Genomic DNA, 14,924 nt, shown 5'->3' with positions numbered 1-14,924 from the left:
TGCTCTTTCTGCGGTCAGCATCAGCACCCCAGGCAGCGCTGTCCGGCCCGGAATGCGAAATGCAGTGACTGCAGGAAAAAAGGACATTTTGCTGAGGTTTGCCTGGCCAGGTCCAAACCCTCAAACCCACAGGCCTGACCCTCACTCAAAAACCACAATGAAGTTAGTGAGGCATGATGTCTCCTTCACTAAACCATGCTGTCTATCGCTGATGAGTCCATTTGTTTCCAAATGGGTATAAATCCTGTCCCTGAAAATTCTCTCCAATACTTACCAACTCCCGACATAAGGCTCACTGGCCTATAGTTTCCAGGATTATCCCCGCTACCTTTCTTAAGCAGCGGTACCACATTAGCTATTCTCCAGTCCTCTGGGATCTCTCCTGTTGCCAATTAGAATACAAAAATGTCAGTCAAGGCCCCAGCAATTTCCTCCCTTGCTTCCCTCAGTATTGTGGGATAAATCCCATCGGCCCAGGAGACTTTTAAAACACCCAATACCTCCTCCTTTTTGATGTCAACATGATGCAGACTGCCCACACACCCGACTCAAGAATCATCTTCCACAAGGTTATTTTCTTTGGTGAACACTGATGCAAAGCACTCATTTAATAACTCGTCCATTTCCTCACGCTCAACATCTGGGGTGGGATCCTCCATGATCGGCACGATGGCCTGACGCCAGCGTCAAAAACGATGCGAACCACTCCGGCGTCGGACCGACCGGAAGTCACAGAATTCTCCAGACTTCCAGGGGTTAGGCCGGCGACGAAGGGACTGCGTGACTTAGCGCATGCACAGAACCGCCGGAGTGGCTCCGCGCATGCGCAGACTGGCTGCCGTATTCTGGTACATGCGCAGGGGGGTGTCTTCTCTGCGACGGCCATGGCAGACCCCTACAGGGATCCGGCGCCGAAGGACAAGTGCCCCATTGGCACAGGACTGCCTGCAGATCGGTGGGCCCTGATCGTGGGCCTGTCCCCTCCCGAGCACAGTCGCGGTGCTCCCGTCCAAATCGGGCCCCTAGATGCCCCAAGGATGCTGCCATCCTTGCTGCTCTCCTCATCACTGGTCGGCGCACAGTGGGGGGGCTCCGACAGTGGCACAGAGTGTGGGTGGGAGACACCGGATGGACTCACTCCCATCTCCAGCAGGTCCTGCGAGGCACAAGACAAGGCGTGGGCCGGGGCGAGGGGGCATTGGGGGTGGTGTAGTGGTGAGGGTGGGGGTGAGGGTAGGGCTGAGGATGAGGGTCGTGTTGTGAGAGTTGATACAATGGGGCTGATTTAGCACAGTGGGCTAAACAGCTGGCTTGTAATGCAGAACAATGCCAGCAGTGCGGGTTCAATTCCTGTACCGGTCTCCCTGAACAGGCGCTGGAATGTGGCAACTAGGGGCTTTTCACACTATCTTCATTGAAGCCTACTTGTGACAATCAGCAATTATTATTATTATTACGTGACAAGGCGAACCTCAACTCAGCGGGGTCTCACTTCCTCACCTGCAGCTGATCTCCACCCCAGTGACCTCCCTTTCCTCTGGGCTGCCGCACACGTCAGGACCCTCTGTTCAGCCATGGGAAGGGGCCGCAGGTCCAGCGGGCCCCCTCCATTCGTCCCCTACTTCCGGCAGTTATGGGCAGCCTTTTCCTGGGGGGAGAAATAGAAAACAACAGTGTTAGACAGTCTGACGCAGGCAGCCCAGGGGGTGGGTAGCTGGCGGCCTCAGAGCCCAGGGCACCTGGCCATGACGGCCAATGCAGAGATCTCTGTATGTGCATGTATGTGCATATGTAATCAGTAGAATCAGATGCTCACTTGAGGGCAGTACTAACAGGGGTATAAAAGCAAGCTCATTCTGCACCCTGGCCTTTTTGGGTGTACTGTGATGAAAGAGAAGGAGTGTAGATTAGCTCAGAGCGTTAGTGGAGTTAAAACATAGTTACTGTATTTGGATCTTGTTAACCTTATTGCTATTATTAATATTACAGTAAAGAACTCATGAAATTATAGTTACTCAATAAATCTTTTGTTATTACTGGACGACTTTGAGTCTTTTTCATCAAGATTCAGGAAACCTCACCAACAACAGTATTGAGTAACAGATATTACATTCAGTAGTATAACATAACAGACTACCAGAAGTGTAATAAAACATAGTACTGGGCTAATTGGCTTTAAAAGAACAGTACTAGTTAGATTAGGTTAGAAAAAAGAAAGAAAATAAAGTACCAACTGTTCGACTGTGGAAGACTTTGCAGCGTTCGAGCTTCCTCGATGACCAACCAATTCGATGGACCATGTTCAAGCTCCACGGCAGCTGAAAACTACCGGTAACGTAAGTAGTAACTGGAAAATGTTTAAACAGCAGTTTCAAATATATATGGAAGCTAATAATTTAAATACAGCCTCTGAAGTGAGAAGAATAGCACTGCTCCTGTCCCTGGCAGGTCAGCAAGCTGTAGAGATCTATAACTCCTTTAATTACATGGAAGAAGGAGACAAAACTAACTTGAATGTGATCATCGCAAAATTTGACGACCACTGCAAAATGTAGACTAATGAGATCCTGGAAAGATTTACATTTTGTAGTAGGTTCCAGAGACACGGCGAGCCAATCACTAATTTTGTTACAGACCTCAAGTTACTAGCACAAGCCTGCAATTTTGCTGATTTACGAGACTCAATGATCAGGGATCAATTATTTGATGGACTATGTAATGAAAGTTTAAGGAAATCACTTTTACAAAAAAATGATCTAACTCTGAAAACCGTGATAGAAAAGTGCATATCGCATGAATGAAAAAAATTAGTACCTTGAATTTATTCAAAGAAAGAACGGCGCAAAAACTCACCACGAAGTAGAGGCAATGTTGAAAGTGAAGAAGATGCACGTTTTGAACGGCATCCATCTTGAGCGAGAGCAGTAAGCACATGTACACATCCAGAAAAGAAGCAAACCGGCAAAATTCCATTCTGCGCATGCGCATAAAGCTGTGCATGCGCAGTTGGAAAAGGAGCGCACGCTGGATGAAAATTGATTTGCACATGCACAATCGATGATTACGCATCACATAATGAGCATCATGATGTCAGAAGACTCAGACCACATCCACTTAAAAGGAAACTGCCTGAAAATTAAAAATAAGAGTTTAAAGCTACAAAACCCAAATTTTCACCTCAAAAGGCAGAACATTGCCTGAATTTCAATCAACTGTTGAAAATAACTTTCGTAGCACCCTTGAATAAGCAGTTTGCAGCATCTAACATGAAGAGCTCAATAACAAATCCAAAACTAAAGAAGATGATTTGTTTATTGAAGATTACTACTCTGACATGGCTGAGTTATTTGGATATGATGATCAGCAACACGGTTGAAAAGTTCAATACGACTCTACTCATGGTAGATGAATCCAATACCATGATGGAATGGCAGATCGTCGACACTTTTGATGACAGCAACCTGTCAAATAGCCAAGAAGAAAACAACACCACAGAGAGTACAGAACGGCTCCGTAGAGAGAGCGCTGATCGTCTCCACAGACAGAACACTGCACGGCTCCACACAGAGAGCGATGAAAGATTCCACATAGAGAGCAATGGAAGACTCCACACAGACAATGATGGAAGCCTCTGCAGAGAGATCGTTGACAGACTCCAGAATGGAAGCAGTTAAAGACGCCAGAGTGACAACCATGCATGAAGAAGACTATGAAGGTCCATCCACCTCATTGAAACAACTACAAAAAGGCAATGAAAGTCTACCCAGTGTATGCAAGAATAGTGACAGAGTGATCACAGTCACCATACAAGATGTGCAAGATCACAGCGAGACTGACAGATCTCAGCTCGACTACACAGAAGCACTTACCAATCAATGTGAAACTACTCATGAGTCCAGTGCGACCACATCCAGTGAGACCTCATCAATTAAGACCTCATCTACTCTTGACAACCTACAAGAAATTGAAATCTTGAAGACGTTGACTCCAGAAGAGGAGCACCAAGAGATCAAAGATGAATCAGATCAACCAGAAATGACTCCAGGAGAGGAGCACCAAGGAATCAATGAGGAATCAAATCAACCGGAAATGACTGACGTCACCAAGATCAATGCAACATTAGATCATTCACACAAACCTCAAACCATAAAGCTCAATGAAACATCAGATACCACAAAGGACACTGATACCAATAACTTTGAGAACGACTCAAATTACCCACAAGGAACAGTCACCGAGCACAACAAAAACGACAACGAAACAACAACCTGTACAACATGGTACAACTCTGCACATGAACGACAATGTAACAGCACTGTCCAAAATATAACATGGACATTGCTCAGACAAACTAAATTTCATGACAACGAATTTCACGAATTCATATTTGCTCCAAAACAAACAGGCAAACCAGTTTTCAAAGCAGGTGACATACAAAATCGATACCACAAGCACAAGAAAAAGTCCAGGTCAGACAATGAACACTGCAACAGTAATGTGACAAGCAGCACCATGCTCCAATATTGTAAAATCTGCTAAGGGTGTACTGTTTAGATCAGGGGTGGGCAAACTACGGCCCGCGGGCCGCATGCGGCCCGCCAAAGGTATTTCTGCGGCCCACCAAGTCATTAAAAAAAAAAAAAAAAAAAATTTTTTTTTTAAATTTTTTTTTTCAAAATTTTTTTTTAAGGTTAATGGCTGTTGGGTTACTTACTGGTATAGGGTGGATACGTTGACTTGAGTAGGGTGATCATTGCTCGGCACAACGTCGAGGGCCGAAGGGCCTGTTCTGTGCTGTACTGTTCTATGTTCTATATGAGGCGCCCAGAATCATAACCGGGTGAAGTAATTATTTTACTTAATATACTATGCGGCCCTTTGTGAATTGTGAATTTCGGAATGTGGCCCTTGCACGGAAAAGTTTGCCCACCCCTGGTTTAGATGTAATTGGCGAGACTTACTAGAGGTTCAACTTCCTAAACCTGTCTTTCCAACGTTGCATTTACATTATTCACTCGCTCAACAATGCTTTCAACCATCTGTCAGTGAACAGAGGGACATTAAAACTTCAGTGACTCTATGGCCACTTGGGAAATCAACTAGAAGAAGACGCAAACCCCATTGTTTGAACTTGTGACCATAGGACTGATTAACTCATTGATTTTATGTAATGCATTTGCAAACTACATCAATTACATTTATTCAATTTTCTTTACAACATATAGAAAATATGTAACACAAAAAAAAGGGGGAATGTAGTGGAATCAGATGATCACTAGAGGGCAGTACTAACAGGGGTATAAAAGCAAGCTCATTCTGCACCCCGGCCATTTTTGGGGGTACTGTGACGAGAGAGCAGGAGTATAGATTAGCTCAGAGTGGTAGTGTCGTTAAAATATGGTTACTGCGTTTGGATCTTGTTAACCTTATTGCTAGTATTAATATTAAAGTAAAGAACTCACGAAAGGGGCTGGTTTAGCTCACTGGGCTAAATTGCTGGCTTTTAAAGCAGACCAAGCAGGCCAGCAGCAAGGTTCGATTCCCGTACCAGCCTCCCCGGACAGGCGCTGGAATGTGGCGACTAGGGGCTTTTCACAGTAACTTCATGACCAGCCTACTCGTGACAATAAGCGATTTTCATTTCATTTTTCATTTCATTTCAAATTATTATTTTAGTAACTCAATAAATCTTTTGCTATTACTGGACGATTTCGAGTCTTTTTCATCAACATTCAGAAAACCTCACCAACAACAGTATCGAGTAACATATATTACATTCAGTAGTATAACATAACAGTCCACCAGAAGTGTAATAAAACACAGTACGGGTGCCTGCATATGGTACAGGCTGGGGATTTGGCTGCCCTGCAGGTGGAAGGTTGGGGGGAGGGGGAGTTATGGGTTTGTGGGATGGAGCTACAATGCTTTCTACTCACGCTGGCCGCTCTGAGGAGGTTGTGCAGTTTTTCCTGCACTGCAGGCCAGTCCGGACAATGTTGCTGTTGGCGCTGACAGTCTCTGCCACCTGCACCAGGGTGCAACGAATGGAGGCGGTTGGCAGCCTTCTTCCCGGGCAGGGGTATGGGGTAGCCCGCCTCTTCTCCACCCTGTCCAGGAGGGTCTCCTGCTCAGCAGCTGTAAAAAGGGGTATCGCTCTCCTCGCTGCCATCTTCTTGGCTGGGATGGTATGTGTGTGTGGAGTGAAGCGTGTCTATGCGGCTGCAACTTGACGGCCTCCGGAGTGACAATCACCAATCTGGTGAATCCTGCACCGTTTCACATTGGAATCGATCGGAATCGACGTGGCGCCGGTGCTAGTCCCTTAACAGTCGCTGAATTGGTCCAGGTGCGGCACCAACTTTGCTATCATATAAGCCCACCATTCCTGCCCTGGCATCAACACATAGAGTTGGGTTCTCAGTCCCGCCGCGCCAGATTTCTGGTTCAGCACACCGGCGGGATGCTCCGTTATGCCAGCTGGTCAAAGGGGTTTCCCATTGTGGGGCAGCCTCACGCCGTCAGTAAACCCCCAGGCTGCCGGCAAAATGGAGCATCCCGCCGACAGAGAATCCAGCCCCGACTCTCAGGTACGAGAATCCAGCCCGAGAGGTTTAGAGTGCTCACTGAAACTGACAAACTGTCCAAATTGGTGTTCCACAGCGAGACGTGTTGGGGATCAAAGTTGTTCAGAATTTACAGAAACAATTTGGGGTCTGAAATCAGAAGTCCAATTTCAAAATTAGCAAATTAAACCAAAATGAGAGCGTAGTTATTCTGGAGAATGACCGCAGGAAGCTGCAGAAAGATATTGAGTAACTTGAAGAATGGATGTTGATAAAAATAAAATAATGTGGATGCTGGAAATCCGGAATAAAATCAGAAAATATTGGATAATCTCACCAGGTCTGGCAGCATCTGTGGAGAGAAACATAGTTACGTTTTGGATCTAAATGATCCTTCGCAGAACTATTGGGATTATATTTAATTGGGATGTGACCTTTAATACCAGACAAGATAGGCCGGATTCTTCATCCCAACTCAAGCCTGAATCATGTCAGGGGGGCTTTAGAAATGAGAGACAGCTCCTGATTCTGGGATATAGTGAGTGAGGAGTGGTGATGGGGAAGTTTAAGGAGTACATTGGGACAGGCGAAGGGTATGGAGAATATCGGGAGTAGGGGCCTCACAATCAGCTCCCAGAACTGGGCTCAATGTAACAGTGAAGAAAGTAGCTTTTTAACTTGACCACCTCAGCGTCATCCTGCCTTTGCCTCCACCTGAGGCCTACTGAGGTAGTCAGCAGGCCTGACTCCCGCCAATCCACCACTTCCTGTCATCAATAGTGCTGGTGGCCATTGCCGGTCAAGAAGCAGGATCATTACATTGGGAAATCCCACGATTTCCAATCCAGCTCGATGTATTAAACTCTTGGGAAGACTGTGGCGCAGCGGTATTGTCACTGGATTAGTAATCCAGAGGCCCAGGGTAATTCTCTGGGGATTCAGGTTCGAGTCCCATCATGGCAGATGGTGAAATTTGAATTCAGTAAGAATCTGGAATTAAAAGTCTAATGATAACCATGAAACCATTGTCCATTGTTGTAAAAACTCATCTGGTTCACTAATGAACTTTAGAGAAGGAAATCTGCCATCCTTACCCAGTCTGGCCTACATGGGGCTCCAGACCCACAGCAATGTGGTTGACTCTTGAATGCCCTCTGAAGAAGGGCAATTAGAACTGGGCAATAAATGCTGGCCTAGCCAGCGATGCCCACATCCTCTGATGGGAGGCGGGTTTGCATGATGGACTGGGCTGTGTTCACAACTCTCTGTAGTTTCTTACGGTTTTGGGTCAAGCAGTTGCCATACCAAGCTGTGATGCAGCCAGATAAGATGCTTTCTATGGTACATCTCCAAAACTGGTAAGAGTCAATGTGGACATACCAAATTTCCTTAGTTTCCTGTGGAAGAATAAGCGCTGATGTGCTTTCTTGGTGGTAGCATTGATGTGGGTGAAAAAGGACAGATTGTTGGTGATGTGCACACCTAGGAATTTGAAGCTGTCAACCATCCCCACCTCGGCACCATTGATGCAGATAGGGGTATGTTCGATACTTTGCTTCCTGATAGCAGTGACTAGCTCCTTAGTTTTGCTGACATTGAGGGAGAGATTGCTGTCGTTACACCACACCACTCAATTCTCTGTCTCCCTCCTGTACTTTGACTCATCGTTGTTCCAGATCCGACCCATGAGAGCAGAATAATTCAGGTCTCCATGTTCTCTTCAGATTTATCAGAACACGAGTCTTTTCTCTAAAAAAACGAAGACTGAGATTTGAGCTAATTGAGTATTTAAAGTTATGAAAGGGTTTGGTATGGCAAACGGAGACAAAATATTTTGGAGCAATTGCAGCTGTGTAGATGTGATTGTAATTGTGGGAATGTTCCAAATACACTGCTGACAATCACAATGTTGTTTAAACTGGGTCCAGCGGGATGGGTGACTATCCAGCGCCCAATTTGAGATGAGTTACAATAATGGGGAGGGTGGGGGGTGGTGATGGTGGGTAGGAAGCAATCTGGAGGCCAGAATGAATTACTGCCACATCTTAAACCTTTGCGCTGTTACATTTGCAATTCTGCCACAATGAGGTGCATGTTCCAGTTGTAAATGTGAGCAGCTGTGGGGAATTGGGGAACGGGTTAGGGCATTATTCTTCAGTATAAATAAGAACTGGATTCCACCTGTCATGGGGAAGTCAAAAGATGCCTCTGCCTGTGTTCTCTGGGTTATGTGAATATGCCAATGTTAAGGAGAGACTGGCTCCAGACTCCTCCTTTACTCAGTGATGAGTAGGGGATTATTGGCAGGATTCTCCATTTCTGAGACTAAGTGTTGACGCCGGGCTGAATTCGTGGACTTTCACGACAGCAAAACTGTTGCCAAACCTGGACCGATCCAGAAACTGTGGAGTGGCTAGCGCCGGCACCACGTGGAAAACAATCGATTCCAATGAAAAACGGTGCGGAAATCTCTGGGTCTGTGATTGATACTCGGGAGGCTGACAAGCTTCAGCCGCAAATACACATTTCACTCCCCACATACACACACACTCCAGCCAATAAGATGGCACTGGTTCTGCTGGAGCGGGCCCACACAGCTGATGGTCATCTGGAACCAGAGGGCACACAGGGGGTGGCCTGCGGGAATACCTATATGACCCATGGCTCTAGGTTCACAGTGGCTGTTGGGGGTGTGCACAATGGCATAGCTGCTTTGCAGGCTGCGACTGTGGTGTTCCGTGCCCATCCACCCGACCCCACAGCCCACGTCCCGGGCACCCGTCACTACTTGCCCCGCCCTTGGCAGAAGCCCCCCGCCAGCGGCACAACTGTCAGCCAACCATGGTGGTGGTGGACATTTTCCGAATGCCCTTTCTCTCCCTCAGCAGCCAAGACACTGGTTTTACGATTATTAAAAGCACAAGTGAACCGCGCCGTAGGGAATTCGACCCATCGGAGGCGGAGCATCACAGAAGCCCCGAAGAATACCGGGTCGGGCCCACTAATGACACTCAAATGGTGTTTACTGTACATGCATTCCAGAAAGTATTGACAGCGCTGTTGTGGTGATGAGAATTGTGATTTGGCATCAAATCGGCGCCCGCCGCAATTTTAGCGTCGGAACCTATTCTCCTCGCAATCGCGCTCTGCGATTTCAGCGTCAGCCAATGCATAATCCCACTCTATAACATTCATCCACCTGTAGACTAGACACATGGTGAGGACTGGAGTTAAACAAGACCCCTGTGACTTAAACACAGGCAGCTCCAGGAGACGACCACATCGCCCAGTGAAGCAGAAAAGCAGCCAATGTGTTTACAAATATCAGTTTGTAAAAAGCCCCGGACTCTCCCTCAAGAAGCTTTTCCAAGTTAACAGTGAACAACATTAAACAGGTCCAGAAAAACAATTAATGAGGAAGTTTTCACATATTTACATACAGCTGAAAATGTGCAGCAAATTATTCGAAAGACTGCCAGAATGTGTTAAAACGTCAAATAGCCTTGTATTCAAATTGGTGATCCCTTCTAACCAGGAAATGTGTTACATGCAAATATTTTGTGAGGCTGAGCTGTTATTTGTACAATAAACAAAGATCATTAAGGGTTCTCTCTCTCTGATTGTTGTTCCCCTCTCCTTCCATCTACCACCATCACCCCTCTCCGCAAAATCCAACCCTTTTGAAAATATCCATGCCAAGTGGTATCCTGAAGTGAGGCATCATTGTCCGAACTCACCCACCATCCTGGTGGGCACCAAGCTTGATCTGCGGGACGACAAGGACACAATTGAAAAGCTGAGGGAAAAGAAACTGACTCCTATCACCTACCCACAGGGCCTTGCAATGGCGAAGGAGTTTGGTATGAATTTACGCTTTTGACTCTGTTGGGTGGCACGGCAGTACAGTGGTTAGCACTGTTGCTTCACAGCACCAGGGTCCCAGGTTTGATTCCTGGTTTGGGTCACCGTCTGTGCAGAGTCTGCACGTTCTCCCCGTGTCTGCGTGGGCTTCCTCCGGATGCTCCGGTTTCCTTCCAAAAGTCTTGAAAGACATGCTTGAGATAATTTGGACATTCTGAATTCTCCCTCAGTGTACCCGAACAGGCGCCGGAATGTGGCAACGAGGGGATTTTCACAGTAACTTCATTGTAGTGTTAATGTAAGCCTACATGTGACAATAATAAAGATTATTATTATCTCCGGGAGTATGGGCTGAGTGGAGTAAAGTCAGAGGTGTTCAGAGTACTGAATAAACTATTGTTGTTGTAAATCCCTGGTACCCGTCACTGGAACCCAGCATGTTGACATGATGTCAGGAGTTGGCAGTGTGGCACAAGGGCGTCGCCATATCAACCCGTTCATGTTCAACGAAACATTGTGGACAGAAAAGTGGTGTTTTCTGTGGTGTTGGATTATCGTACAAATCCAAAACGGTACAGCAGACACCTTCATCAATCTCGTGGAGCCTGAGGCCATCCAGAAATCGGAATCATTTGGCTTTCAAATGGAGGGGAAGAAAGAGAATCCGAGAATGTCCGGAATTCTCCGGTCGTTGAGATTCACGTTTCCCGTCGGCAACTCACCCCCTGCCCGTGGGTTTCCCGACGGCGTGGGGTGGTTTCAATGGGAAATCCCATTGACAAGCAGCAGGAAGACAGATTTTGCTGCCGGGGTGAGAATTAGAAGGTGTGATTCTCTGGAAACATTTCTCAGTGTTGTAGCAAGCGGGAATTCATAGAATTTAGAGTGCAGAAGGGGGGCATTCAACCCATCGAGTCTGCACTGGCCCTTGGAAAGAGCACCCTACCCAAGCACACACCTCCACCCTATCCCTGGAACCCAACCCAACCTTTTTTTTTGGACACTAAGGACAATTTAGCATAGACAATCCACCTGACCTGCACATCTTTGAACTGTGGGAGGAAACCAGAGCACCCGGAGGAAACCAACGCAGACACGGGGAGAACGTGCAGACGGTAAAGTAAAATAGGAAAAGGTGACATTTGAAACATGACGGTCTGACAAAACCCAAAGGAATATGTAGAAAAAGCAAGCAAAAATCCCACAAAGGGTGAACAGCATTCAGAAAAGACGGTTTGAAATGCAATTAGTCTTTATCAATTTGAGAAATCTGATGCCGTCCTTTCAAGTAAAAAATATGCTAGTAGATTAAGTTTTAATTACATGAAGGAAACAATAGTTCCTACTTTCGTAGAAGTTAATGGCCGGGATTCTCCGACCCCCGCTGTGTTGGAGAATCGCTGCGGGGGGGGTGGCCAGAATCCCGCCCCCCTCAGCTGCCAAATTCTCCGGCGCCGGGGTTTTGGCGGGGGCAGCGTCCCCCCCGGCAATTCTCCGGTCCGCGATGGGCTGAGTGGCCGTCAGTTTCCGGTGTCCCATCGGCATAAATCACAACAGGTCCTTGCCAGTGGGACCTGGCTCCACTGGCGGCCTGCAGAGTCCTCGGGGGTGGGGGGCGCAGGGAGATCTGGCCCTGGGGGGTGCCCCCACGGTGGCCTGGCTCGCGATCGGAGTCCACCGTTCCGCGGGCGGGCCTGTGCCATGGGGGCACTCTTTCCCTCCGCACCAGCCGCTGTCAACCTCCACCATGGCTGGTTTGGAGAAGAACACACAGCACACGCTGGCGCTCCCACGCATGCGCCAATTCGCGGCGGCCGGTGGAGGCCCTTTGGTGCCGGTTGGCATGGCGCCAAGCCCTTCCACGCCGGTTGGCGTGCATCCAAACACTCTGGCAGCAGCCTAGCCCCTGAAGGGGCGGAGGATTCCGCACCTTCGGGGTGGCCCGACGCCGGAGTGGTTCACGCCACTCCTCGGCATCGGAGTGATCCGCCCTGCCGGTTCGCGGAGAATCCAGCCCAATTATTTTAGTAAGCAGTTGAATAAGAAATGCCAGGATTTTATGTTTGAACTCAGTGACAATAAAATGTATGAGTAAAATCCTGCTGGGACCAGTTAAATGTGGGAATAACAAATTCACTAAGGCATAAATTAACACTAAGAAGGAGTCAGTAAAACATGAAAATGAATGAAATGAAAATCACTTATTGTCACGAGTAGGCTTCAATGAAGTTACTGCGAAAATCCCCTAGTCGCCACATTCCAGAGCCTGTTCGGGGAGGCTGGTACGGGAATTGAACCGTGCTGCTGGTCTGCCTTGGTCTGCTTTAAAAGCCAGCAATTTAGCCCAGTGAGCTAAACCAGCATGACAAGAACAGGAGGTATCACTCCTCTAAGATTCGAAAACCATCAAAGCATTTTTACCAATGCTTATCATTGAAACATCCTCTGGATAGACATGATGGAAACTAGACATGTACAATGAACAAACAAAAATTGCATAAATGCGCAGAAGATATTATTTAAAGTAATAAAATGTAACCAGCATGGTTGTGAGAAGGGTATAACAAATCCTGAATCACTGGCAGTGGACATTCAGCTCTCAGAGCTGCTTCGGTATATGGAAGAGATTGAAAACAAGAGCCGAACAGAACAGCGCATCAACTAGGAGGAAACCAACAGATAGAGAAAAATGATTGTCAAGGAGGCCCGGAAGGTGTGATCAACCGGCACGGAGAATTCAGAAGCAAGAATTGTTGTGAAGATAGTGATGTGATTCTTTTTAAGTAAAATAAAGTTAGTTTTAAATTAACCATAACCCTAAACCATGGTTATTACAAAATAGCGATAAGCCTACTGTACTGTCTCAGGGAGGTGGGACCCAGGATCGAAGCTACGAGTGGTAAGTAGATAAAATCTTCTTTGAAGATATAGGATATACCGGGGATAACTTGAAACACTAGTTTGACCTGAATAGCACCTACTTAAGTCTGCAAAGGAGTCAAGGAGTGAAACTCCTTATGCACCATTTTGAACATCTGATTGACCCATTTTGGTACAGGGGGAGTTCTAAGAATAGTGGTGATTTAACTTCAAGACTCAGCACAGACAGTGATCCAAGCTGGGAATCGAACTTGTGACCCTGGAGCTGTGAAGCAACTGTGCTAACCACTGCGCTGCCATGTTGCCCTTGGCTACCATGTTACCGTGAAGCCACGAGCTCCCAGCATTCGGCCCAGTGAGGCCAGCAATGCTATTCACCGTTAATTGGTCCATGTAATAAGGCCTTACAGGCTTTTCGCTGCAAATGAAGACTCGTCAGCTGATTCGCCGGCACCGTGCTCGCCAGCCTCCCGCTAACAAGGCCGAGCAGCACTTAAGCTGCTCTTGTTCAGCCAACCTCAGCCAGCTCACAACAATGGCACCAAGGAGAGCAGCCCAAGATCGTGATCGCTGAACTGTGGAGGCTGCTGAACGCCATGGAGGCCAGGAGGGATGTCCTGTTCCCCGAGGGTCACGGAGAGTGAGCCACAAGGCACCCAGTGCTACCTGGGATTCCCTCAGCTTTTCAATTGTGTCCTTGTCGTCCCGCAGATCAAGCTTGGTGCCCACCAGGATGGTGGGTGAGTTCGGACAATGATGCCTCACTTCAGGATACCACTTGGCATGGATATTTTCAAAAGACACTGGGCTCACCAGTGAGAAGCAGATTAGAAAAACATCTGTTTGAGGGTAGGAAAGTGAACGCAGACGATCATAATCTTCTCGTCCAGCCGTGTCCCAAAGCCCCAGATTCACGGGCTTCACATCAACCATCACGTCGGTGGAATAGTTATCAAAGACAGTGGGGATGTATTCTCCTGGTCTGGCATTGGTCGTGTAGCTGATGACCCAGCTGGTCTTACACAACGCGCCATCACCGACCACCACAGACTTTATCGCTTGCATCGGGCCTGCGTTCCATCTGCCTCAGCATCGCCAATGCGGTGATAGTGTGGCTATGATTGGATAGATAAGAATGGAATCAGGTGAGTGCAGTCCGAGCTGCGTGTGAGCGGAGACAGAGGAGGAGGATTGTGTGGTCACCCCTGTCAAAGACAGCTGAAAGTTGAGAAGGATGTGGAGCGAATGTTTACCTTTCTCACAGTCACATAGGATTTGATTTGTAACATTGATACGGGCTGCTTTAGAATTGTTACAGGGGTGGAAACTTGATTGGAGAGATTCAGTATGGAATTCTGGGAAAGATGACACGGATTCAAGAGGTGTTTTTGGAGGTCAAGGGTTGGATTTTGCGGAGAGGGGTGATGGTGGTAGATGGAAGGAGAGGGGAACAACAATCAGAGAGAGAGAACCCTTAATGATCTTTGTTTATTGTACAAATAACAGCTCAGCCTCACAAAATATTTGCATGTAACACATTTCCTGGTTAGAAGGGATCACCAATTTGAATACAAGGCTATTTGACGTTTTAACACATTCTGGCAGTCTTTCGAATAATTT

General features: G+C 47.2%; 1 protein-coding gene across 1 annotated transcript; it reads right to left on the bottom strand.

Annotated features, from left to right (window-relative positions):
* Nucleotides 1–8,264: 8,264 nt before the first annotated feature.
* Nucleotides 8,265–14,369, bottom strand: LOC119973807 (ras-related C3 botulinum toxin substrate 1-like). Its single transcript, XM_038812231.1, has 2 exons — nt 13,971–14,369; nt 8,265–8,312 (listed from the first exon to the last, which is right to left on the bottom strand). Exons 1-2 carry the CDS (start codon nt 14,367–14,369, stop codon nt 8,265–8,267), a joined length of 447 nt encoding a protein of 148 aa, XP_038668159.1.
* Nucleotides 14,370–14,924: the final 555 nt, after the last annotated feature.

Source organism: Scyliorhinus canicula, chromosome 11 (assembly GCF_902713615.1).
Source record: "Scyliorhinus canicula chromosome 11, sScyCan1.1, whole genome shotgun sequence".
Lineage (NCBI taxonomy): Eukaryota > Metazoa > Chordata > Chondrichthyes > Carcharhiniformes > Scyliorhinidae > Scyliorhinus > Scyliorhinus canicula.
This window is presented reverse-complemented; position numbering and strand designations above follow the sequence as displayed.